The sequence below is a fragment of the Cupressus sempervirens genome, chromosome 5 (assembly GCF_028749045.1).
Source record: "Cupressus sempervirens isolate cs-2001-9-10 chromosome 5, ASM2874904v1, whole genome shotgun sequence".
NCBI classification, from domain to species: Eukaryota; Viridiplantae; Streptophyta; class Pinopsida; order Cupressales; family Cupressaceae; genus Cupressus; species Cupressus sempervirens.
Window position 1 is genome coordinate 533,253,814 of NC_143122.1, and position 27,799 is coordinate 533,281,612.

Genomic DNA, 27,799 nt, shown 5'->3' on the forward strand with positions numbered 1-27,799 from the left:
GATGCCATAGGGAAGGGGAAGCATCGGTGATTGCCAGAAAGAGTGTAGAATCGGCAGAAAATAACAGAAATGGTGTGTTCCGTGCTGGGGTGTTGCCTCCTGGACCCTCAGTCGTTGCGAATATCAATCGTGGGAGTCTGACCAGTTGAGAAGACTTAGAGCTGTTGCAGGCATGGAGTGTTTGTGTACCAGAGGCACTGAGAGTAGGTGTTGGCCGTGAGGCTGTCTTGGTGGATGCGTAGAGAGCTCGGGAGGAGCTGATCATCCAGTTGGAGACAGTGCAGCGACACTTGGTTCAGTGTACTTGGAATTGGAAGGCAGAAAGCGGCACAGGTGGCTATCAGGGTCAGATGTTAGATTGGCTAAGGTGACAGTGTTGAAGACCAGTTAGTCAGTCAATGTATTTTGGTTGTTGATTTGTCTCAGAGATTTTGTAATAGTCGTCAAGAGATGACTTTTCTTTTTGGGGGGGATGATGTCGTCGGTAGAAATTGTGTATCAGTCGACGGATCCCTTCGGGAAGAAAATTGTGTATCAGCTGACGGGTCCCTTCGGAAAGAAAATTGTGTATCAGCCGACGGGTCCCTTCGAAAAGGTTCTTGTTATGTAGCCGACGGGTCCCTTCGGAAAGGTTCTTGTTATGTAGCGACATGTTGTATGTGGCCGACGGGCTCCTTCGGGAAAGTTCTTCGGAAAGTATTTATAACCCCTTCGGGAAGCATTGTATTCATCACATCAGATCATTCAAGCATAATGTAATGTTCTAGCATATGCGAATAATAATAAGAAGGGTTTTATTGTTCGTGTTCGTGTCCATTATCTGTGTACAATTCTTAATTAACCTATGCGGTAAACACCTCAGGTCGTTTAATGTTTCCAATATGCTTTTAAAGTTGAGAAAATTAGTAGCAAAGTGTGTGACCCTTACTCACACAAGATTCTTACCACCTGTGTGCTCTCATAAGATTCAAGACACATGTGTGATTGAAGATGTACTTTGCAATATTCCTTCCATTTTCAACCACCTCCACCCAACTTAGTTTCCCTATATCCTCAAGGAGCAAGTCAAGACAATGGGCAACACAAGGGCTCTAGAATAATGTGGGATGCCTCTCCATCAAAAGTCTACTGAATGCCACATATGCAACTGCGTTATCAGCCACAATTTGGATGACATTAGCCACTCCCACTTCCACTTCAACCTCATCCAACATTTTGCACAAAGTTTCTACATTCTGCACTTGATCAGAGGCATCAATTGATTTTAGAAATATCAATTACCCCTCTGAAGCAACAACAAAGTTGATGAGCGTCCTATTCCTATCATCTGTCCACCCATTGGATATAATAGTACAACCCCAGTGTTCTCAAATTTTTCGTTGCTCTTCCACAAGTTGATGAATGGTTTTTACCTCATCATATAACAATGACCCACTCACCTCATAACGAGTTGGGGGCTTGAACCCCTTACCAGACATAGAAATCGGAGTGATCACTTCATCCCAATATGGACTAGATAAAGCACTAAAGGGAATATTATGGCAGAACTAAAATCTTGCAACTGCCACCCTTGTCTTCTCATGCATCTCTTTGTTCCATGCACCAAGAATGTTATGTGGATCCCAAAAATCTGAAATGTGGCACTCACATTGTTGGATGATGATCCTCGTATCCATGGCCTAATGGAAGAAGAAGCCTCTGCACTTGTTTGCGACCCTATAGAACTAAAATCTCCCACCGGGGCAGCCATTACATTTCCTGTCCTCTTTTTTGCTATCTTCTTTTACTCATATGTATTAAGGTTTGTTATAACCTCCTTGGTAGCCTCTTCAGGACAATCATCACATGGTGTGATATCATGACCTTCTATCCTTCCAATGTGATATTTTAGATGAGTTATACCCCCACTCATTGACTTAGAACAACAGGTGCATTTCACATCTCTTTTTGCTTCCGGTGTCCCATGTTTTTAAAAGTCATCCCTACCTCTGCCACCAACCATTTTGTACAAATACTGATCTGTTACCTTTTAAGTTTGCAAAAGAAATGATAAAAGAATGAAAAATGTTGGGAAAAGAATTAATGAATATTATCTGTCCAAGTCTGACATCAAATATTAGCTAAGTCTACAAACAGTGAATAGTTAAACTGATGAAGGAATTGGCTAAACTTTGAAGAAATATATCTTTTGAAATACAAGACTCTTATTTACTGGTGTAACTTGAATGTTATTTTCTTGGCTTGTGATTGATCATAAAGGCACTGTGAGTTTTATTTGGTTTTTACTTATATATTTATATATCAATAATATTATTTTGCTAAAGGAGAAATCCTAACGTATTGGTTTGTGCAAACTGCAGAGTATTAAAGAATTCACAATTTCATAGTATTACAGAATTAAAGAACTCAGGGCTATAATATTAAATTATTAATATCTCTGTATTTTGTAATATGAAATTATTAATATACTCTATAATATATATCTACTCTAATCTTAATATACTCTTGAGTCTATAATTAATATATTGGAATACTCGAACTATAAATCTATACAGGTCCAACCAGCTGATAACAAAATAACAACGGATAAAGTAAAACTGATGAATTGCTTACAATACCCAGTTAAACAATCATGCAAAAAAAAAAAGAAAAAGAAATATTCAACAATTTCAAGCATAGGTGTCTACAGACCAAAGGAGACGTTGATGTATACTCAAATATTAAATTAACAATTCTCCACTAAATTTGTAAATCCACACATATCATTTCTATGGTATAATAAGTCTCCTCTCTAAATTCCTCACTGTTTCCTTCAATCTGTCTGGACTCTGATTAACTGATGGAAAAGCTTAATAATCTGCACAATCTGTTGTTAAAACTTAATAGCATTATAACACCTTATGCTTATGAGTTTCCAGATATATCTGATCGGTTATCCATTGCCAGCATTGTGTATTGGTTTTTCATATTGCAATGATCATGATGATAATAGTAATACCTTGAGGAATGTCAAAAGTGTCTAACGGTGTTTGGAACCCACGCATCGAACATTGTCTAATGGTGTCCCAAAAACAAATGAAAAACGAATGGGAAAAACACATAGAGTGATGTTTTTTACCCATAGAAAACCCTAAAACAAAATCACCTTTTTACTTGTGACTTGTCAATGATATTAAATTTTAATGACGCTGTAGCACAATAATATCATGGTTTTATGGTGTTTGTTGTGCGGCACAAAAATGGAAATATCACCGGCGATATTTCTAGTGATAATATCTTCGCTGCCTGTGACATGCGATATATCATGCTACTCGCAATACAACTGCAATTTTTTCAACTATGTTGCATACAGTGTGAGGCCTTACAAAGAATGAAGTAATGAGCTAACAAGGTAGGGGCATCATAGGATGCCAATTTTGAAGTGCGTGGTTCCTGAGCCTAGTGGCTTCTTGGAGATAAAGCATAAGGCACCTTTGGTCCTTATATCTGAAGAAGGTGGGGAGAGAACACACATCCTTGAAGAGGTAGTGGAACCTTCCTCTGATCTCGTAGTATAAAGGGTGGTGAAAGATGAAGTGCTTCTCTAATTCCAACTCCTCGACGTTGCAAAGAAGACAAATCTTTTATACTGTCAATATGGTGGCCAGTCTTGCCCCAGAGCCAATGTCAACCTGCTCTAAAAGAGCCAAGAGGAATCTAGAGCGAATGTGACCAGTGGTGGGGTAAGTAGGATAGGCAAATAATGAGTTTGTTCTTCAAATCTTGAAAGTTCTCTGCATAAATGGCCATCTTAGGATGAATAACCTTGTGGAGGTTCACCCAGATAGTGTGAATGAGTTACATGTATATCTCATATCTAATGTACTTATTCAGTTTCAGCTAGGGTGGAAGAAGCTGGGGGGAGGGGAGCATCAAGAAAATAACGGAAGGGAAGGAATCCATCTCAATCCCAATAAACCCAGAAAGGCCGAAGCCTCAACAAACCAATAGTGTGCTTGACCATATGAGACAACAAAAGCAACAATGGAGTCAGAGGAACTATAGGCAAGGTAAGGGTATCAATGATGCCCATTACTTGATTTTGAAAAGCCCTGAAGGCAGTGAAAGTATCAAACCTGTGATATCCCTCTTGGATATTTAACCCGATTTTTGACACAAATCTTTCAGAAATGTAAATTGGTAATTCATGCAAGCTTTCAAAATTAAACTAGCAAAATACCAGCAAATAAAACCTCCAGAAAACAAATGATTTTTATTCCACTTTTAAATAATACACATTAATAACCAACTATAATATAATTTACCAATGAATATTACAATCAAATTCCTCAACAGAATAATGTTCAACTCCAATCGTAAATATAGAAATGATACTCAGATTGGAGAATAGAAATAAAGCGTAAGTACAAGTGAGACACTTGATATAGTGTCTCCACAAACAATAAATTCGTTCATAAACTGCTATAAGATAATCATCTATTGAATGAATTCAAGTTTCTTCTTTGAAAGGTAACAACACTCTTGATTCATACGACCACACGAGAAGACTAGTCGACCATTGGAGAAGCTGTATTAAACTAGGAATACTTTATAAAACATCTGCTAGCCAATGTGTGTGTGTGTGTGTGTGTGTATTTCCAAGTATATGCAAGTGTTTATGCCATTAAATCTATTTTCTCCTCCAACAATAGACATTGAACAATATTAGACTCCGTGCTTATATTTTTTATCAATACTTTAGGATATCTTCTCCCTTGAAGATGCATTTCTCAATAACTATCGGGAATAGTCATTGAATATATTCCCTGATAACTATAGAGAAGAGTTGATGAAATACATAATTATTAGATAATTGTGAGGGGGGGTGAATTAGTTATGTCCAGTGGTCTCACAGTCCCTTCAAACTTATTAATACCAACAAAGCTTCATAAACATCAACAACAATAAGCTTCATACATTTAGTCACTCAGTAGAGTCTTTATACATCTTTTTTAACACTTTAATCCACACTTTTAATAGATTGTTCCTTGCATTACTGACTGTCAGTATATTTCTAGTAATTACGTAGTGATATCTTAGTTATTACTGAGTTGCAATAAACTTTTAATATTTGTAAATCAACTTGCAACACAAATAACATTCACACAATTTTGACACCAATATTTAACGTGGAAAACCTGTTAAGGGAAAAACCACTTGGGACTGACAATCCAAAAATTTCACTCTTTTGAAGTGATCTGTACTAGGAGACAACCTTTTTATAGGTTAGATACACTTTGTTAAAGTGACCTTGTTAGAGGATTTCACCAAAAGATCATCTAGACCTTATCACTCCGTGTCTAGGACTAAAAAGAGTGGTCTGATTTAAAGGACTTACAAACACCACTAATCAATGTTACCATAAAGGATTTCATAGACTTGTTAGGTCCACTTGGTACTTCCAAGATTTTTGCTACAATGGTTAAACAAAAATAGTATAAAGTGATCTGTTAAGAATAGCAATTACCTTTGCTTTTTCAAATCTCAGTTCTGGCTATTTCTTTGTCTTTTACACACTCGGTTGATTCTGTCTTCCACAAGATTTTCTTCTTGCCTTCTCTCTGCTTTGCTCAATTCAGTTGGCTCAACTCTTAGCTTTTTTGCTTCAATAACTTTGCATTCCACTACAACCTTATATTCTTACTTAGCAATCATCCATCATCATTAGCTTCACAACCTTTTCAATCAGAAATCTAAAACTGTCTTGTTTTCCTCCTTTATTAGATATCTCAATGCTTCCAGACCCTTCCATCTTTTGCCTCTTAATTAGAATCGTCGATTTGAGGTTTACAACTGAATTCCTTCATACAATGAATTTAGACACAGAGAAAATATAACTTTGCATGGAACTTTGTGTGCATCCTTATCCTTTTTCAATTTCTTTCATCAGATCCTTCTTGATTTTTCTCAACTGTAGATCTTGCAACAAACATTGACTCTCGCAATAAACCTTCTTGAACTTTTCGTAATTTCATCAAAAGTCGGCCTTAGGTTCCAAATTCCAAAACTTGTTCATCTGGCTATCACTCAGTAAACATAACATTTATTCGGAAACATATAACTTGGTTAATACTAAGTTGCTCGGACAACACAACATTCTTCTTCCTTCTTACCAATCGCTCGGGCAATGTTGTAGTCACTTGGTGAAAACCGAGTGACTGCAGTCTCCGTTCATTAACCTTGTATTCTTCAATACATTGCAACATTATATTATTTTAAAACAATCAAACCAATATTACATAATCATTTGCCAACTCATTCAAGTACCCATTGAATACCTTACATATCAACTCTGTCTTCATCATACATTCTTCAAATCCTCTTTATCAATCTAATGAAATGGTATGGTCTTGAGTTAGCATAATGTCTAGCCAACTAAGACTTTGACATCAATGACAACATAACAACTAAAATGACTCTTTTACATACATTCATAGCATCATCAATTCTAATATCAGTTGGGGCTAACATACCATACATTTGCTGAAGTCCATTATTGCCTTTGAGTAGCTGCCAAAGTTTAGTGATGAAACAAAAATGAATCACAACCCTCTTATATTGAAACTGACAATACCCCAGTTCAAGGGTGATGTCTCTTTACCATATCGGTATTAAAATAAGATTTTTATCCAATAACCATAGATACAAGTCACTCATAATATTTTAGGTGTCTAGTTTTATATTATGCACCTTTACACAAGTGAAATGCCAAAAGTGTGGATGACCCCAAAAAGATATTAACCAAAATCTGGGTAGAATTACTTAAATTCTACGCTTGACCTTTTAATCGCTTAATGCTGGAAAAGCAATAAAGGACAATAGCTTAATTCTCCTTTCATATTGGGCTCCGCCAATGTACCCGGCCCATCCTTTGTATCAATAAAGTCAACGTTATATATTAATAATCACCAATGACTAATGAGCTGCAGATATCAATTCGTTTCACAGAACTGCAAACAAGTTTCAGACTTGTGAATGGACATTTTCTTTGCTTTTGAAAGCTGTTGTCAAATCCAGGTATATGTAAACAGATTATTAATCTTCTGGAATTTTGCAAGATTTGAGAGAGTTCTAAGCGATTTATGCTGCTGTTTGATCAGCTCCACTTCATTCTCAGACCCGCAAGTATCATTCTCTTGATACATTGGTAATTTGTGTTGAGTTTCATGGAGACTGGAAATTGGATATCCAACCCATGTTCATTGATGTTTCATTGGTATGTTTTGCATCATTTTTAACTGCCTAAGTGTAGGTAAGCAGTGTTGAATATTCCTGTCAGACCTGTTCAGGAGTGTAATTAGCAATGAACTAGTGTACCCAAGTTCATTGTCAAGGCATCACATCATCTTTGCTAGTGGGTACGGTGCTGATTTTAGTTTAAGTCTGTTTGGGAGTAGTGTTGATGAAGATGGAAACTAGCTAGGTGAACTTACCAGCTATCCTGCCTGATAATGAGTGACCTCTGCCTACTTTCAGGCCTGCAAAACTCCTTTCCATCATACTATTCAAGGTATTTGTATTTTGTACTCAGTTTGGGTAGCTCTGTATGTAAAGTTGGTGACTATTCAATGTTGCATGTGCCATTGTATTGCCCAGATTATGTAATCAGCATTGTTAAATTGATATACCAGAACATTGTGATAACTGTGTATCCTTGGTTAGTTTATGTTATTGTTTCCTTATGAGCACAAAAAAAAAAGGAATTGCTAGGGTGGTTATTACATAAAATACAAGGCAAATATTTTATTTTCCAGGACATCAAAAATATGATTTCATATGTCAACTAGGATCTATTAGTATCTAAACATTGATGTCATGTTGAATCTTTGCCTCAGTGGAAGCTAGACTTTTATTTATCATTCTTAGTTAATCCTTTTCCTTTACCTTAACCCAAAATGGTTAATCATATTATTTCCAAGAATGTATTTCTTTTAAGTGATGCTCTACCAATTGTTGCATTTCGAAGTAATTATTTTCTTGTTGACATTAAATTAGTTTTGTATCTAATATTTAGCATATTGAATTTGAGCATCAAAGAAAATTTGTATGATACCAAGCCAATGTTTTATGCTATGCAGATTATGGTATTGGTGGTTCTGCCTAGATATGTTGGAAGTTCAGCAGCAAATTATGCTAAAAACCTCTTGCGTATTAGTGTGCTTCTTCAGTATGTCCCGAGAATGGTCAGATTTCTACCTTTGCTTGCTGGGAGCTCGGCAACTGGCTTTATTTTTGAATCAGCATGGGCAAACTTTGTGATTAATATTCTTATTTTTATTCTGGCTGGACATGTGGTTGGCTCATGCTGGTACCTTTTTGGGCTCCAGGTTGGAATACTCACTGGTTTGATAACTCCTTTTCTAGGCCACAGTTTATTTTATTGTTTTCTTTTCATTAATTTTCACACCTGTCATACTTACCCATGGTTCCTTGTCTTTCGCAAACTTGAGGGGATCATGTTATTTAAAATGACATTTAGCATGAAGCCAAAACTGAAAATGCCTGAAATGATGAAAGTTTAAAGAAACAATGGTACTATCTTAATTTTTTGGCAGCTGTTGTCTGATCTTAGATACAACTCGAATCTTCAATGGTAGATAGATAGCATTGCTAGTCCACATTGGAAGGGTTTGTAAAGAATCAAGCCAATCTTTAATCATTAAAAACTATGTTACTGGAAATGACGAGTAATAGATCTTATGTCTGTTATGTGAAGTGTTTCTATCAGTGTTACCCTGAGTTTCTGGGATGGGGACAGTTGGAAGGGAGGGGGTGAGGGGACGGGGGGAACTGTTATAAAAAATGTAGGGAAATTCTAAAATATATAAGGAAATTTGCAAATATACATGATAGTGATATGAAAATTAAAATATGGATAAATCATGTCAATTTAAAGATAGACATCATAGAGCCTTAACATACAAGTTTTCAACATTTTGGTGTTTAAAAACACTTTATTCATTCAAAATTTGGAAATCAGAATTCATTGTCATTATCATATATGCATGTAATAACAAAAATATGTAAATAAGTTTAACATACAAAACCAAAATGCCCAAAGGCTTAGTGCTGCCATATAGTTTCATGTTCAATATAAAAATTAAAATACATAAAAAGTCATCTCGTATTCTAGATCAGCCAACTCTACATTAGAATAAGAGTCATCTCCATCATAGCCTGTGGGAAGAGGGGCATCTTCATCAAATGGAACCCTAACCAATCTTGGTGGTGTTTCCTCCTCATCAACTTGGGTCGCATCTTCAGGATCAACATCCCACCGTAATTCTAGAGACTTCCTATACCCTGTAGTTTGACGATCGTGAAGTCTAAGATCACAATGCACCGCCTCTAGCTTCTCCACTTGCCTAGAGGTAAGTCTATTCCTCTTGGGCAAGTGGATAAAGCCATACGTAGTCCAATTTCTCTTTGTAGTAGAGGAGCTCACAACTCGTGCAAGGAGGCAAGTAGCAAGCAACTCAAGTGTGTCACTCCCATGCCATGTCCACCACCTTATAGGATCTTTTTCTGCCAATATGACTCTGTCCAACCTTGCTTATGATCTACTCAAGTTTGGGCACAAAGGTTTGTAAAGACAAGGAACTGTGTACGAAGTATGGAAGCCTCCCACTCTAAAAACATCTTATCAATGGCTTTTGAGAAGCCATCTAATACCTCTAAATCATCACACAGAGGCACCTTTCCATACAATTCTGCAAATCATTTGGGATTTAGAGTGAAGGCTTCCTTATGAAGTGAAGTATTTATTATGTTCCATCTTTGTGTCACAATGGGCCTAATATGTTCCTTATAAAACCCTAAAGTGGGATCTTTTGTTGCAACTTTTTTATAACCTCCAAGTCACTTCATAATTAAATAAACATTTAATGCACTTGAGCACACTTCATAATATAAATCCTATATTTCACAATTAATTAATGGTATTTAATCAATAATTTTAAATGACATTAATAGCTCATTAAACTCTTTGAAGGAATTGCTCCAAATCTAGGTGCTCACTACCTGACTTAGAGGCCAGGGTAGGTTGTTGAAAATGACACTGACCATAAGTTGACTTGCTATAAATAGTAACTCCCAAATTGGAAGCTTTGCCAGTGTCCCCACAACTCCATGCTACTACCAACTGTTCAGGGGCCTTTTTTTAGAATATTAACCCTAATTTTCTTGAAATAACAACTTACTATAAATTGTAAGTGTGCAAATCCATGTCAAACAAAAAGCAATCATAAACATCCTTGACCACTAGAGTGGGAAAATAGCCTTTGGCTCAATCAGCTAAAATTGCCTAACCAACTGATTAGCCTATGAAGGTCGCTAATACACTAATCATCACTGCAACTCGAGATGAGCTAAAATGGGTACATTGCAGATTTATGTCATGGCAAGTCTGATTTTTCAAATCAGACATTAGAAAACAAGTCAGAAAATTCAATTAGTGGCATTGAATCCTAGGATTGTAAGTTGGATGGGCTTGCAGTTACATTGGAAGCAAAGGTTTGTGAAGAGATTGTCAAAACAACTTCCACCTGACTAGTTGAGCCATTGTTTGTAATGATCTGGTCTAAAATGATCAAATGAATTAAATTTTGATCTGAGGTATTTTGTTAAACAGTTGGGATGTAATCCTGATAATTAGCTCTAGTGTTGCTATAAGTAATTTGATTCCAGGATGTATAACAATATAGCTAAGAAATCCGTGTACAATGTAATAATCTCAGAGAATAACATTATTGCCTTTTATTAATCTAAAATCACAACAAACCCCATACAATGCTTTAACTATGGCATATGAAGGTAAAACAATTATTAAATGAACTCTCTAAGATTTATCTATATTTAAATTTCAAACATAGACAGTTAATAGTGGAACCTGTGAGTTGGCGGACTGTATTGCTCAACTAACGTATGCTCCAGTTATGAGTGGCCTCCAGTAGAAGAGAGGATGACTGTGTAGTAAAGTCGTGGCACCTGTTTGGCGTCTTAACTATCACCTCTGTTCCCTAAGTGCAGACCCTGCTATTGTTTCCTTGCTGTAGATTTGAAGAAAGGAGACCTGTGCAACTATCTGTGGGCTGTTGTCAGAATCTGTAGGCCTTACTGCAATTTCTCCCTACTTCCTTGTGTGCTGTTCCTGTTACCTTCTTTCCTGCTTGTCACTACTGGCTGTGAATACATTGGCATAGAGTATTCTCACCAATATACTATCACTGTAATTAACTTCTTCTGAGTGTTATATCTTCTGTCAAATCTGACCTGCTAGTTACTGGATGGGATAATCATGTGTAGACTGCATCATTGAAGAAATCTGAATGTCTTCCAACTACCATCATCTATTACGCATTCCTCTACTGCAGCTTGACATTAAACAACATTGCTATACTTAACTGAAAACTAGAGTGGTACTTACGTAGATGACTTCTCTCCTGCTGTGGGGAAACTCATCTCTTCCCTTACCGTCCAACTCCAACTGTTAAAAACTGACCTGTGTGTTATTAGGCTCTTGCCAGATTTAATCACCAATTTGTCATGGATCTATAATCTCCTAATATCAACATATTATCCCAGTCTTTAATTCTGAAAATGCAATTGTGAGTGCCAGGTTTGCGTCCAGCCTCACTGATTTCCTTAAGGGGTTTTGTCCGTAGGAATTATCCAGTCACATTAATTCAACCTTTAGGATTTTTATAAAATATCATATATCCGTTGTTTTGATCCCAATGTAGCTCCACGTTTTTATAACCTCGATATGAGGGAAGACACAAACAACTAGGCAATGTGGGATTAAAAGCCAATTTCGTCTTTCAGTCACTTAAATAGCTTTATAACTTTATTACATTAAAATATTTAAATAAATCACTTGTCACTTAAACTTTAATCTCTTGAAATACTTGTCTGATTGCCATGCCATCTGAAATAGGAATCTCTCCTCATAATTCCCCATGTGACCAAATACACTTTCTAAAAATAGAAAGGGTCCAACTCTATTACCCCTGACTTACTATACATAGTAAGTATGGCAAATGGAGTCCAAATGACATTGAACGAAGGCCAAATCCATAAATTGCTGAATGTCGGAGATGAACCAATCCTCAGAAGACCCTTTAACCATCCTCATTAGCCTACGAGGATCCAATATTAGGCTAATCCCTGAAATACTGATGCTGGCAACCAATGGGGACATTACATTGTTTGAGGTACATAATAGTAGTGCCTTAATTGTTGATGTGTGCATTGATGATAACACACGTGGTGTTGCTTGACATGAGGTGAGTGATGTAGATATAGCGTCATACCATAGTGCAAATTTTGAGAAGTACATTTGCATGGGAGTCATCGGTTTTAGAGTCCTTATCATTTTGTTGGACAACTTGATGTTAATTATAGTATGATTGCCACAACCATAGAGCACTTTAATGTTGTATGTTAGATGTTGGTTACCTTTGGTTGGAGTAATCCTATGATAGATGAGTTTGATGGTAGTGGCCTTTCCCTTGCTCTTTGAGAAGCTATTTGAATAAAAAAACATAACTACTTATAGTCACTTTTGCTGATAGGAATTATCTTCTTGAGTGGGAATGCACTTGCTATACACCTTGAAGGGAAAGGAGGAGGTAGACGAGCTCACCTATGAGTTTGCGGTGAATATGAATTTTTTGAAGAGCGCCCAGTTGGCCTTTTAGAATGTGCAGTCACAGATTGAGGGGCTTATCGTGGAGTTGAGTTTGGTACAATCTTTTCCAACTACAGATACAATTTAGTCTTCTATAATGGTAGTTGGTGATGATCTTATATCCATAGGTTATGACTATGAGTGGGACAAGGATATGGCTACATCCATCGCTGATATAGATGCAACAGTCATAAATGGGATGAGTATTTTGGTTGAGAGCTATAAAGATCAACTTGCTGGGTTAGGTTCTTTTGATTTCAGTACTATATCAGATAGTGCAGGTCAACTTGATGATAACTCTTACGTGACAATGGTGGATTGTCCAAAGCATTGTGTATTAGTACACAACGTTACTCCATTTTTATAGGGGACTCATAGAGTGTCATTTGTTTGGGAGTATGGTTCTCATGTAGATTTGTTTCCCTCTCTTGGAAGCAAATCTGTTACTTCATCCCATGCAGTTGATTTTGGGTGCCAACTTGTTGTGTCTCAGAATCAGAGTGATCAACTGAGGGTTGCAGAAGAAAAGGTTGATTTTGCCTCACATTGTTTTTACTACATGGGTTCATTTATCGAGTACCAACATGAGAGTCTACCATTTAAAGTCAATGAGGATACTTTCATTTGAGGTTAATGCAACATTCAACATTTGGTGGAGCGATTGTAGATATTTAATGCTTCCTCATAGAGATTTGGTAGTTAGGTTTGGAGAGAGAGTTATTAGAGTTCCTACCCAGTCAATTGTTTACAGTAAAAAATTGGAGCCATTTCCTAATTCCAAAGTTAGTAGGGCTGAGCTATAAACAAAGGTTGGAGCTTACCATTGTAACTACACAGTGAGGAGTGCTCATCATATTTCTTTTGATCCACTTGTGGAGGACTTGATGATGTGTCAGTATGGATTGGCTTTGGAATTATAGCATCCTTTGTGGGATGGGTATTCACCATCTTAAGTAGATGGAATTAGTAGTTGCAAGCTGGTGGGAGACTACTTGGGTAGTCAACACATCCATTACTATTTGGCAAAGGATGAAGGTATTGATTGTGCTAGAGACATCTATAGTGATTCTTATCTCCACATAGAAAATGGATGTGAGTCCTATTTGCTTTGGGACTTGAGTGATGACAAGGTTAATACTGTAGTTTGGGTGGTTTCTATTGGTTGGCTTCACCACTTCTTGTATGATGAAGTTTGGATTAGTATTGAATAGTAGAACTCCGAGGATGTTCTTCTTGGCTGGTTTCTATTTAGTATTGAGATCTAGGTATATTTGACTAAATAGTCTTCAGTGTGCTATGGGGTCCTTTACATGCATCGAGGTTATAGTTTGAGTTCATGGGGAGTATTGTAGTGTGTACATGATGTGGATTATTTGTAGTTTCATTTCTTATTCTTATATACATTTTTGGTTGTAGATGCACAATTTCAGTACACAGAGATTGGATAGTTTGTTCATTTCTGTGCAATTATACTTGGTGCTTTAGCAATGTTGTCGTTGTGTGGGATATTTCATAGCCTTCCTTTGGACTCTCACTTTTGTGGAGATTCTTTGCAGTCATGATTTCTTGGGGACAAACAATCTCAGGCAGGGCTGATTGTAATGTTCCCATTTAATGGGAGAATGAGATTTTGTTGGATTATCCTATCATTGGCCCTTGTATGCTAAGGCAACTGAATAGAGGGTCCCCTTACTGTAGAGATTAATGTGTATTATCCATTAGGGCTCAATTTATGTTTAGGTTTGGCCTTCGTTGGACTCAATTTGGCTCACTTATTATTTATAGTAATTATTTTAGGAAATTGAGGGCTAGTATTTATAGAAAGGCACAAAAATAGGTAATGATAACAATGCATAGTTGGTTTGTTTAGATAATGAGGGATTTACTATCTATATTAAGTCAGTGGTTGATAGAGAGGGACCCTTGTTATTTTTAGCAAGGCAGTTAGGTATATAGTGGACGCAATAGTGAACTCCCAAGTTCAAACAAAATTGAAAAATAATGATTATTTGTGGAGTTACTTTATTTTAACTATTAATAAAGTGGACTTTTTATCAACAATTATTTATAATGTTAGAAAAGTTACTTTGTACTCGATGAGCCTACCACCTTTCAATTAAATGACTTAAAGTATGATTAATGGATTATATTTTGGAGGCCAATATACTAAAGTTATAAAGTCAATGTGTACAAGTTATATTATTTTAAATGATATTAAAGTGCATTTATAATCCATGAATATGAGTGCCCAAGTTTGAAGAGTTATTATAATGCTTTATTGTAAACCTAAAAGTGGATTTAAATCATACTTCCCAAACTCGGACTCGGCAAGGCCAACTCAATTTGTGACTCAGTTATGACTAGCCAACAACCTGGCTATGACTCGAAAAACTGAAAAAACCTTTGAAATTTAGAGATTTTAACGATTTAAAACTTATTTCATGCACTCTTATTTGAATATAACATAAAAACACTATAACATCATCAAATAGAAGTTAAGAGACATAAACAAGGAACATAAATGATAAATCCATCACATACGTAAAATCTAAATTGTAGCTGAAGTAAATAGAAAACATAGGATCTAACGACATAGATGTATAGAATTGTAAATGTTGTCAAATCGTACGTTTATGTAAGCAGTAAGATCCATGAAACCAATGACATTAAATGTTCCATGAAACACGTATGCGTAATTGTAAAGTGTAAATAGTAACACTGTAAAAAAAGAACAAGACTATCTGCTCAATCTCTAGCTCAAGCCTCATCCTCATTTGCATCCCCGACCTCAGCCTCAACCTCAGCCTCAGCCTCTAAGTGCCTTCTAAAAAGGTGTCTAAGGTTGGTCCTAGAGGACTGAGTAGCCATAGCCATTGCATGTGAGGTGGACTCATGATCACCATCACTAGTATGTGTACGTATGTGTGTGCGTATGCCAAAACATGCTTTATCCTCCTTTGCCATAGCCATAATCTCAGCCTCTATATTTGTCTGGTCAACCTATTCAAGGACCATCTCAATGAACCACTTTGACTAAGGATCGATCTCGTCTAGAGTGATCGGAGAGGGGTCAATGCCCAAAATCTGTTTGGTCTTAAGATGAAGGTTGTAATGAAGAAATACAAGATCATTTAACCTCTCCACAGGCAACATATTTCACCTCTTCAAGTGGATGTGCTCGAACATGGACCGATTCGCTCACATCCACAAGCACTATCTTATTGACTTAAAATACAAATGACAAGTTTTTGAAGATTTCAAGTTGAGGGCCACAACATTTGCCACTATCTATTTGAAATAAGGAAAAGAAAAATTAGTCTTATTTACAAGTACAACTTTAAGGCTATATTACATAATCAAAAATTAAAATGCACATCTTATAAGCCATAAACTTAAGAATATATTTTTATCTAACTATAATTCTGTCTGAGTATCTGTGCACATCTTGCTAGAGAAAGTCACTCTTCTTAATTGTAATATTTATTCAGCTCAATGGTTGTAGTTGAGGCTGCACCATCACTACACATCTTTTGCATCACTATATATAGGTTGGTAAGAACCTCCTTATCCGCCTTGAAGTCAAGAGAGAAACAAAATGTTGGATTAAGATAATAAGTTGCTGCATGAATGGGCCTGTAAAACTGGTTTTTCCATCTCCTAGCAATGATCTCCCAAATGGGGCCATACTTCTCCACTCTTGCATACTTGGATTTAATGGTCTCCTTGGCCCTATCCATGCCCTCATATATGTAGCCCACAGAGAGCTTCTCCCAATCAACACCTCGTAGAAATACAAGGGGCTCATTGACCTGCATATAACAAAATAATCAAGTCACAAATTAAATAAAAATAAGAAAAATTAAAAAGTTGCAAAACAAATAAAAATATGCAATAAATTAAAAGTAAAACTAAATTATTAAATAGGTAAATACTAAATGTTGAATTGTAGTAAATGTACCTCCAAAATTTCTTCTAAAGGTGTCCAAAAACCAGCCTCATCAATAATGCAATTTGCCACATCTATCCTTGCAATGGTCGTAGCAAAGGAAGAAGAATTTCACTCCACCCCAACAGACATGTGCTTCAAATATGCCCTTGATGTTAACAAGGATTTCAGTGTGAGGAAATTTTAGGTAAACCTCATGATACTAGGATGAGCTAGCTTCTGTTGCCCCACGTATTGCCTCATTTTTCTAAGGACCAATATATGATTGTAGTCAAACTTGTAGATATTTTTGGCCCTTTCAACTCATGATTTGACCGATTCAAGCTTACCAATATCCTCCAACATGAGCTCAAGGTAATGTGTCGCACATGGAGACTAAAACGTGTGCCCCACCATCAAAAGTTTGCTTGAAACAATTTTAAATTAATTAGAAATTTACATATGTTAAGAAAGGTTCAAATAAATTTATAATGTCTCTCCATCAAATTTTCAAAACTTGAAAAGTTTACTTGCAACAACATAACTTGTTGTATTATTTGTCATCACCTGCATCACATTTTCTTCCTCCACCTCTTCTATGACTTTTTCAATAACCTGCAAAATAATTAATTATCATGGATCAATCAACAAGCCAAAATTTAATTTATTTAATCACAATGGATGTAGGGAAGTAGAATGATCAATCACCTCTACAAGAAACAAGAAAATTTAGGAGTGTTCTATTCCTCCTATTTGTCCAACAATTTGTCATGATGGTGCAACCCTTTTGGGTCCATGACTTTTGGTGGTCGTCTAGCTCAAGTTTCATATCCTCAAACATTTCATCTAAGATGGGGGCACTTTGTTCAAACTAGAGCCCAAAAATCAATGATGATAAAACACAATAAGAAAGAGCCAAAATAGGAACAATAAACACCAGAAATATCCTGGGAAAACCATTCTCGAATGAAGGGAAAAACCCAAACACACAACAAAAATATCATTTTATTGATCATAAAAGTTCAAGTGTACAATATCTTTTGCTTGATGCGAATATATAACAATAGGAGAGACTCTTCACATTATAATGGTCTCTTGAGATTCCCATAACTCCTATAATTAATTACAACTCTTTGAATATTCATGCCTCAATGCATGTGAATGACACATGTCAAAACATTTAATATTACAAATTAAATTTAAGTGTCCTTTTTCAGTTGAAGGTGACAATAACGGTAATAAAATTCAGATTTCGAGAGATAAAGATCTCTATTGCAGCTACAATTTTGAACACTCCCTCTTAGCAAGAGAGAGATCTTTAGTTGAATAGTCACACAAAGCTGCAACCAAAAATGTCAACAATAAATTCTGATCATATAGATTCAAAACATAATTCATGGAATCACTCAACATGAAAACCCTCTAAGAAACATAACCAGTTTTCATCACAGATTCTCTTAATGTGATATTGTCATGAGATCTCTCAACATGACAGATTTGTAAGACTCACAACTAAACCTTTAATCACAGACTCTCTCAATGCGAACTGTCATGGAATCTCTCAACATGACATCCAACTCCCATCATGTAATATTCTCGTTATAAAATAAATCATTTATCAAACTATTGTTAATGGGCCGATTGTTTTAATATATCTTGGACCCATTTTTGTTTTGTTTCCTTAGTTTGTGTTGCCGTCGGCTATCTTTGTACACCCTTAGAAAGTTTTCCTGACAGATATTTTAGCACCACTTGTAGGTAGTCTTGAAGTATGCAATTTGGATTATTTCTTTGTACTGCGAATTCCAATTGGAATTCTCTGTTGTTTGCCATTTCGGAAGTGAAAGATCTTCCCTACTTGTCTATTTTGGTTTCGATGGGATTCAACCCTCACCATATTCCATTGTTGCATGTCTTACTTCGCTCGGATCTGGCCAATTGCAGCATCATCTTTTGGCAAATATTAATCGAATGATACTTGTGTTCAAATTTCCATTTGATTCTATTTGATAAATTTGGATCTATAAGTTTAGATTGCATTATTGAATTTTTCTTCTATCCGCAGACCCTTCATCTTTCCCTACTTCAGGAGAATAATAAAAAAATCAAGACATTACTAGATGGCATCCTTGTGTTCCATATGACCTTCCTCTGTTATGTAATACAATTGACCGTACGACCCTCCTGTTGCATAGTCTCCTTCCGTACGACCTTCCTGTTCATCCATCTTACAGCCACTGTATGGCTTGATAGTTAGACCATTGTACGACCCACCAAAGCCTCTTCACCGTATGACTACTCTGCTCCAATCCACTGCACGACCTCTTCCTTCATCCTACCATATGGCTATCAAGTATACCGTATGGCTTTGCTAACATATGCGACATCCTCCTTCACTCTCACCGTACGACCACCAAGTATACCGTATAACCTTGATATCATTTGATTGTTGTCACCGTACGGTGCTAGTATCACTCTTTTGCTGTACAGAACTCAACCCATCCATTGTTGTACACATTGCATACCGTACAATATTAATTGAGTTGCATCCAACTAGCATTCAGAGGTCAAAAACATTACAGTGGTATCAGAGCTTCGATCCTGCCAGCCTATGGATAGTGAATGAGAGTTTATAGCCGGAAGAGAAGATGAACCCATTCCGTTGATAGAATGGCTGTCGAATCGAAACCCATAGTCACCGAGCACGTGGCACTACTGAGGGAGCTTGTGAGGAATCAAGCACAGATCAATGATACTCAATGACTCATGGAAGAAACTCTTAAGAAGTTGGCAGACAATAAAATTTCTGGTGAACAAAATGGACACAACATAGACTCAGTATCGAGTAAAGCAAACTCTCATCCAACACGCTCTCAACCTTCCATGCCATCTTTTTGACCGCACGGAGGGAAGCAACCAACCTTTGAAGAAATGCAAGAACAACTGAGGGAAGAGTGGAAGAATGGGAATTTTGAGGAAGATATATTCTACAAAGATTATGGAGATCTAAGAATGAGATATTCGGGGGGTGGAAACAGAGGATATTTTAATGATGATCTCAGAAGAAAGTTGATTAAAGTAAATTTGTCTCTATTTGACGGATCCCGATCCATATCTGTGCAAGTGTGGGTAATGAAGGCCGATACTTCCAGCTTAATTCCATGCCAGAAGAAGCAATTAAATTTGCGGCTTTCACAATGAATGGTGGCATCACAACACCATCACACTGGGGCATGATCAAATAAATACTTATGCGGAATTCACTGAGAGATTGATAGATCGATTTGATGGTAAAGATCCGGAACTCAATTTCAAAGATTTGGCACAAGTAAGACAAACTGGATTGGTCAACCAGTACATTGTGGAATTTTAGGAACTCTCTGTTTTGGTCATGGACATTTCTGAAAGATGGGTAGTGCTCTTTATGGACGGATTGACAGAACCATTGAAAGGTTGGGTAAAGGGGTTCGATCCTACCACCTTGTCGAAGGCCATTAAGGCATGGCATATGGCATCATCATCGACATCATCTTCGCAAGGTTACTCACATTCCAAATTGCCGGTGCTTCCGAGGGACAGAGATAATAAACCTCCGCCCAAGAAGCTGTCGTTGGATGAAGCCACCAGACAGGAGCTTCGAAGGAAAAAACTATGTTTCAATTGCAAGGGACCTTGGGAACCGAGCCATAGATGCCTCAGAAAAGGGAAGATCCATTACATTGAGATTGTGTCTGATGATGAGGACGAACAGGAAGAAATACCTGTCGAAGACAACCAACATCACAACGACACCAACATGGTTAGTTTGAACTGCATGGAAAGAATTGCAGCACTTGTACGCCGCGAGGGAACTATCGCTCTAGCCTTTTCGTGTACAGGGAACCCTTCAAGGACAAAGGGTTATGGTGATGCTCGACAACGGAGCCACTCTAAACTTCCTAACTCATCTCTGGTGAAGCGAAGAGGTCTACCTACGGAGATGCACACAAGATTTCAGGTCAAGGTTGTCGGAGGAACTCTTCTGCCCTGCACACACCTTGTTCCTCAGCTAAGTATCAAAATGATGAATCACACGGTGATCGAGGATTTCTTCATAGTGGACCTTGATGACATGGAGGTTATTTTGGGCATACAGTGGATGGAGACACTTGATGAATACACTCATAGCTTCAAACAAATGGATTTCACTTTTGTTGTCGATGGAAAGAAGGTTGTTCTCTGCGGAATGGCAAATGAGGGTTCAAAGGAAGTTTTTGCACATCGAATGAAGGTAATTTTTCGGCGTGATGATGTTGCTTGGGCTGCACATTGTTTTGTTTCGGCAAAACCTATGAAACGGCAATGGACACCTCCCTAGGAGGATGATCTCCAGAATATTTTACGTAATCATGATAAAATTTTTATAGACATTCCTCTTGGCATACCGCCTTATCGAGGATTTGAACACACTATTGAGTTGGAAGCAAGAGCCAAGCCGGTCATAACCACACCTTACTGCCATCCTAAGAAATTCAAAGATGAGACCGAAAAGAAGATTCAAGAATTGCTAGAGAAAGGATGGATCTGTCCCAGTTCCAACCCCTTTGCGTCATCAGTGGTTTTGGTCAAAAAGCACGAGACGATGCACATGTGTGTGAACTACCATGCATTGAACAAAAAAAAATAATGAATAGATATCACATTCCAAGGACAAATGAGTTGTTGGATGAATTACATGGCACAGTCCATTTTTTGAAAATAGATCTCCATTTCGGATACCATCAGATCCGCATGAGAGAGGAAGACGTGGAAAAGATGGCCTTTCTTTGTCACTATCGGCATGATGAGTTTTTGGTCATGCCATTCGGATTGACAAATGCACTTGCTACATCCCAATCATGCATGAATTGCATCTTCAACAAACAATTGTGTAAGTACTTATTGGTATTTTTTGATGATTTGTTTATTTATAGCAGGACATGGGAGGAACACCTAAAGCATTTGGATGAAGTTCTAAGGATCATAGAGGAGCAGTCTTTGTTCGCCAAGCAATCCAAGCGTGAATTCGGTATGATAGAAATATTGTACCTAAGGCATGTTGTCAGTAAATATGGAGATCGAGTTTATTAGAAGATTCAGGCTATCCTTGATTGGCCTCTCCCAAAATCACTCATGGATTTGCAAGGGTTTTTCAGACTGTGTAGATATTACTAGAGGTTCGTTAAAGGATTCTCTCAGCTCATCGCACCCTTAACGGATCTGACAAGGGGTCTTTCCAGTGGAATGAAAAGGCACAACTCACTTTTGATAAGCTGAAAGAGGCAATGAGCACTTGTCCCGTACTTGCATTACCTAATTTCACTCGACTTCATTTTGGAGTGCGACGCATCTGAAGAAGGCATTGGCGCGCTACTGATGCAAGATAGATACCCCATGGCTTATGAGAGCAGGAAGCTTACACAAACGGAACGCTTATATTCCATCTACGACGAAGAAATGTTGGCCATCGTACATGCACTAACCAAGTTTCGGCAGTATCTGGTGGGTGCCAAGTTTGTCGTTCGTACGGATCACAATAGTTTGAGATATTTTATGGAGCAATGGGACTTGAACGAGAGGCAACAAAAATGGGTAAGCAAGGTTCAAGCTTTTGATTTTGACATTGAATATGTGAAAGGAAAGAACATTGTGGTTGCAGATGCCTTGTCTAGGAAACCCGCCATTTGCTCACTAAACCAGATTTCAGTTGATTGGAAGGCACATTTGTTGGTAGAATATTCCAAAAACACATTTTCCTGTGAGCTAATGGATGGCAACTCTCAGGATGATTGGTACAAAGTGGTGGATGACATCATCTACTATAAGAATCTAATATTTTTAGTGCCAGAATCCAAATTGAAGCAGAAAATCTTGAAGGAAGTACACGACTCACCCTAGGCAGGACACTCGGGCTTCCTCAAAACTTACAGAAGTCTCCGAGAGAGGTTTCCATGGAAAGGACTTAAAGAAGACGCATTCTAGTATGTAAGAGAGTGTGCGGTCTGCCAGCAGAATCTAAACATAGTCTACCTACCGGGTTACTGCAACTTCTGCTAATTCCAGAACATAAGTGGGAAAGTATCTCGATGGATTTCATAACAGGGCTTCCCAAGGTGAACGGAAAGGATTATATTTTTATGTTGGTTGACAGATTGACAAAGTACGCACATTTCTTCGCCATTCCCTCAGATTTTTAGGCTGCACAAGTTGCCAATCTGTTTTTTAGAGAAGTCTTTCATCTGCACGGGTTACCCTAAAACATTGTCAGTGATCGGGATGGGCGATTCATCAGTATCTTCTGGACATAACTGTTTTGATTGGCAGGGACAAAATTGTCACCAAGTACTAGTTACCACCCTTAGACAAACGGACAGACGAAGATTGTGAACAAGTGGCTCGAAGGTTACCTTCGAAACTATGTTTCGGCACAACAACTGGTGTGGGTCAAGTGGATACACCTAGGAGAATATTGTTACAATACCACGTATCACATGTCCATCAAGATGACACCATTCAAAGGTCTGTACGGGTACGAACCCCTCTCCTTCATCGACACAGTGTTGGGAGACAGTTGTGCACCAAGGGCAAGGAACTACCTTCAGGAGGGATAGGATATCTTACGATACTTGAAGGAAAACTTACATCGGGCATAGAATCAACAAAAGATGTATGCCGACAGACACCAAAGGGAGAGGAGTTTTGAAGTAGGGGACTTGGTTTATCTTAGGCTCTAGCCATATCAACAATCCTCATTGAAGGAAAAGGGAAAAAAAAAATCGAAGCCAAAATTTTATGGCTCCTATTGTGTAGTTCGTCACATTAGTGAAGTCACTCATGAGCTGGAACTTCCAGAGGGAAGCCGTATTCATAACGTCTTTCATGTATCATGCTTGAAGAAGGCTGTGGGGTAGAATGTCATGGTAGCCACAAACCTTCCACCACTCAATGAAGAAGGAAAGCTCATATTGGAAACAACCAAGATCATTGAAGTATGTGAGAAGACCCCGCGAAACTGCACAGTGAAGGAATATTTGGTGCATTAGAAACACTTGCCATTGGACGATGCGACATGGGAGGGCGAGCACACTCTCCAGCACTCGGCATTGCATTTGCTTGAGGACAAGCAAAATTTGGGACAGGAGGACTGTAATGTTCCCGTTATAAAATAAATCATTTCTCAAACTAATGTTAATGGGACGATTGATTTAATATATCTCAGACCCATTTTTGTTTTGTTTCTGTAGTTTGTGTCGCCGTCAGCTATCTTTATACACCCTCGGAAAGTTTTCCCGACAGGTATTTAAGCACGGCTTGTAAGTAGTCTTTAGGTATGCAATTTGGATTATTTCTTTGTATTGCGAATTCTAGTTGAGATTCTCTGTTGTTTGCCATTTGAGAAGTGAAAGATCTTCCCTACTTGTCTATTCTGGTTTCGGTGGGATTCGACCCTCACCTTATTCCATTGTTGCATGTCATACTTCGCTCAAATCTGGCAAATCAGAGCATCATCTTTTGGCAAATATTAATCGAAGGATACTTGTGTTCAAATTTCCATTTGATTCTATCTGATAAATTTGGATCTATAAGTTTAGATTGCATGATTGAGTTTTTTTCCATCTGCACACCCTTCATCTTTCCGCACTTTAGGAGAATAATCAAACAAAACAAGACATCACTAGATGACATCCTTGTGTTCCATATGACCTTCCTCTGTTACATAATACAATTGACCGTACGACCCTCCTGTTGCATAGTCTCCTACCGTACGATCTTCTTGTTCATCCACCTTACAGCCACTGTACGGCCTAATAGTTGGACCACTATACGACCCACCAAAGCCTCTGCATGTACGGCTACTCTGCCCCAATCCACTGTACGAACTCTTCCTTCATCCTACTTTATGGCTATCAAGTATGCTGTACGACTTTGCTAACGTATGCGACATCCTCCACTCTCACCGTATGGCCACCAAGTATACCGTACTACCATGATATCATCTGCTTGTTATCACTGTACGGTGCCAATATCACTCTTCTACCATACAAAACCCAACCCATCCATTGTTGTACAAATTGCATACCGTACAGTATTAATTGAGTTGCATCCAACTAGTATTCGGAGGTCAAGAACATTACACATTACAACATCTCTCAACGTGATGACATCATGGACTCTTTCAACATGATGTTCACTATTGCATAGTGAAAGAGTTATCATAGCTGATCTTAAAATCTCATTTATTCACACAAGAATTAGGCATAAAAAAATAAGAAAGTCTCAAATTTTACAAATACAACAAGCATTATACGCATATATGAAAATGAAGGGGATTCCATAAGCACTCCCTCTTAATTATGAAGCCTCTCTCTGAAGCTAAAATCTCCCTCTAAATCTTGATGCATCTTGCAACCAAGAAGGATAAATAAAATCAACTCATCATAAGTAATGTTGAAGGCAAACAACAACAAAAATACTTATCTCTTCAATCCTTGGGATTTCCACATGTTTAACCCTTAGAGCAATTGAACACAACTACAACTCTTGCTCGAGACGACAGTGAATGTTCTTGCAAGTTCCAGAGATTAATCATCCTATCATGGTCATCACATTCAGGCTTCAAGTTGTATTCATACGACAACAATGAGTGCTTAACGGAATTACCCAACGAATATCTTCCAAGAAAATGACTGCTCGATAAAACTAACAGACCATATAGTCTACTCGAACTAGTGTCATTACAATACATACTGTAGAATTTAGTAACCTACGCACCTTAGGCAGTCATAACTGAAGAATAATATATCATGACAATCAACAGTGACGTATGATCTTCCTTCATAACAAGCATGCACTACCATAACTGAAGATGCATAAGCCTCTCATAGAATCTTCCAGTGGCAGAGACTTCACGGAATGATAGAACTATGTAGAAGAAAATGATTATGAGACGTTAGTTACAAGATATACCCATACAAGCACAATTTGACAAGATCAGGAGAGGAATATGCATTGAAAATAATTTACCTCTCGCATATACATAATAATATGAGGCAAAGATAGAGACACCTGTGACTACAATGTGCGGTTATGGACTACATGGTACAAGTTGCCTGGATGTTGGAGAATTCTATTAAAACTTTTGTAATTTCCGTCTGGAGAGGAAATAGTGCATGTTGAAGGATTGATTTGAAATTCTAATGCCAAACTTAGTATCGATCAACTCTACTCCAGATGGATGATAATTATAATTCCAATTATCCTTTTGCAATTTGCAACATACAAAGTCTCAAATTAAAATTGCGAATGAATTCTTGCTCGTGATACAATGGTTAAATCTGACAGTCCACAAGCACAATACTTCTTTGTTTTGACTCCTGTAAGTTTTCACGGTATTTGATAAGCACAAAAATATCGTTCTCCTATTCATGCGACTTCACAACAAATATATGAGCACTTAAAATCAATCCACTCAAAAAACGGTATGTTTGCTCAATCCTATGACTCACATGATGACAAGAACAAAAACCACTAGAGAAGCTTTAATGACACGGGGGATATAAGAAAAAATTCGACAAGAAGATCACATTCAAACAGAGGGATAACATGAAGCAAACCAATGATCACCAACAAGATATGACACAACAAGAACTCAGAATTCTCGAAGAAAAAAATAGATGAGAAGCCAACCATGCCAACGAATACTATAAGGTGGATTAATTTTTTATATCATAACGCTCTTTGATTGGAAGTGTCTACCGCTCATGAAGAGAAGGATGGAAAATTTGGATACGAGGCATCATTTACACATCCGATGACAGGCACAATATGTCAGAGAAATAGAACTTTGAGACATACGAAGATAAACATAAAATGACTCCAATGATCATTGTTGCAAAATTAGACCATGCAACCTGTTATATCCAATCCAATTAATGACAGTACAATCAATCCTTAAAATAACATTTCACAGCTTAAGAGTTAGCACTTCCACAGTAATATACAGACCAAGAAAATTGACGACCCTTGACATAGCATCAATACGCTATGGTGACACATAAACATTATTAAATAATAAGTAACACCCAAATTAAGAGAGACACCTTGAAATAGAAAGATACAAAGGTGTAGGGTTAACACGTTTGCAAAAGTCTCGAGCCATAAACAAGCTCTGAAGATATTGTAATAAATCAAATCTCAACTTGGACATGGAGCACTACGATATGACACCATAGAAAAATTAGAGAATATACGCAGCAGCATTTACATACAATCTGTTCAAGAAAACCTTCTTATAAGTTGTTAACTTGGCTCTGATAGCATATTCAAACTAGAGCCCAAAAATCAATGATGATAAAAAGCAATAAGAAAGAGCCAAAATAGGAACAATAAACATCAGAAATATCCTAGGAAAACCCTTCTAGAATGCAGGGAAAAACCCAGACACACAACAAAAATATCATTTTATTGATCATAAAAGTTCAAGTATACAATATCCTTTCCTTGATGTGAATATATAACAATAGGAGAAACCCTTCACTTTATAACAGAAGGTCTTTTGAGATTCCCATAACTCCTATGATTAATTTTAACTCTTTAGAAGAGACCCTTCACTTTATAACCAAAGGTCTCTTGAGATTCCCATAACTTCTATGATTAATTATAACTCTTTGAATATTCATGCCTCAATGCATGTGAATGACACATGTAATTTACATTTAATATTACAAATTAAACTTAAGTGCCCCTTTTCAATTGAAGGTGACACTAACGGTAATAACATCTAGATTTCGAGAGATAAAGATCTCTATTGCAGCTACAATCTTTAACACACTCAACTCAACATTAGTAGGGGCTTCAAACTCCGCACCACAAATATTTATGACATCTATCATGCCTTGCCAATAAGGAGACTTGTCACAAATGGATTATGATTAAACAATAAAACATTATGAATCTATGATTAGACAAAGAAGACTTCAATTTCAAAGTCTCATTCAAACTATAAACTGAAAAGTTTAACTTTAAACTTAAAGCAAACAAATAAACTGCAATAAATAGAATGTTGCAAAAGTACCAAAATTTGCAATTTTTGTTTTTGGTAGCATCATGAATCTCCTTGTTCCAACCTA

General features: G+C 37.3%; 1 protein-coding gene across 6 annotated transcripts in view; it reads left to right on the forward strand.

Annotated features, from left to right (window-relative positions):
* The window catches only part of CNBT1 (cyclic nucleotide-binding transporter 1), a 275,486-nt gene that overhangs the window by 63,538 nt on the left and 184,149 nt on the right, over positions 1-27,799 (forward strand). For 4 of the 6 annotated variants that reach the window (XM_089831706.1, XM_089831708.1, XM_089831707.1 and 1 more), the window contains one exon: positions 8,118-8,366. In XM_089831706.1, coding sequence (XP_089687832.1) covers positions 8,118-8,366 — 249 coding nt within the window. The remainder of the gene's footprint in view (positions 1-8,117; positions 8,367-27,799) is intronic. The other 2 variants (XM_089831711.1, XM_089831710.1) reach the window with 1 other exon arrangement.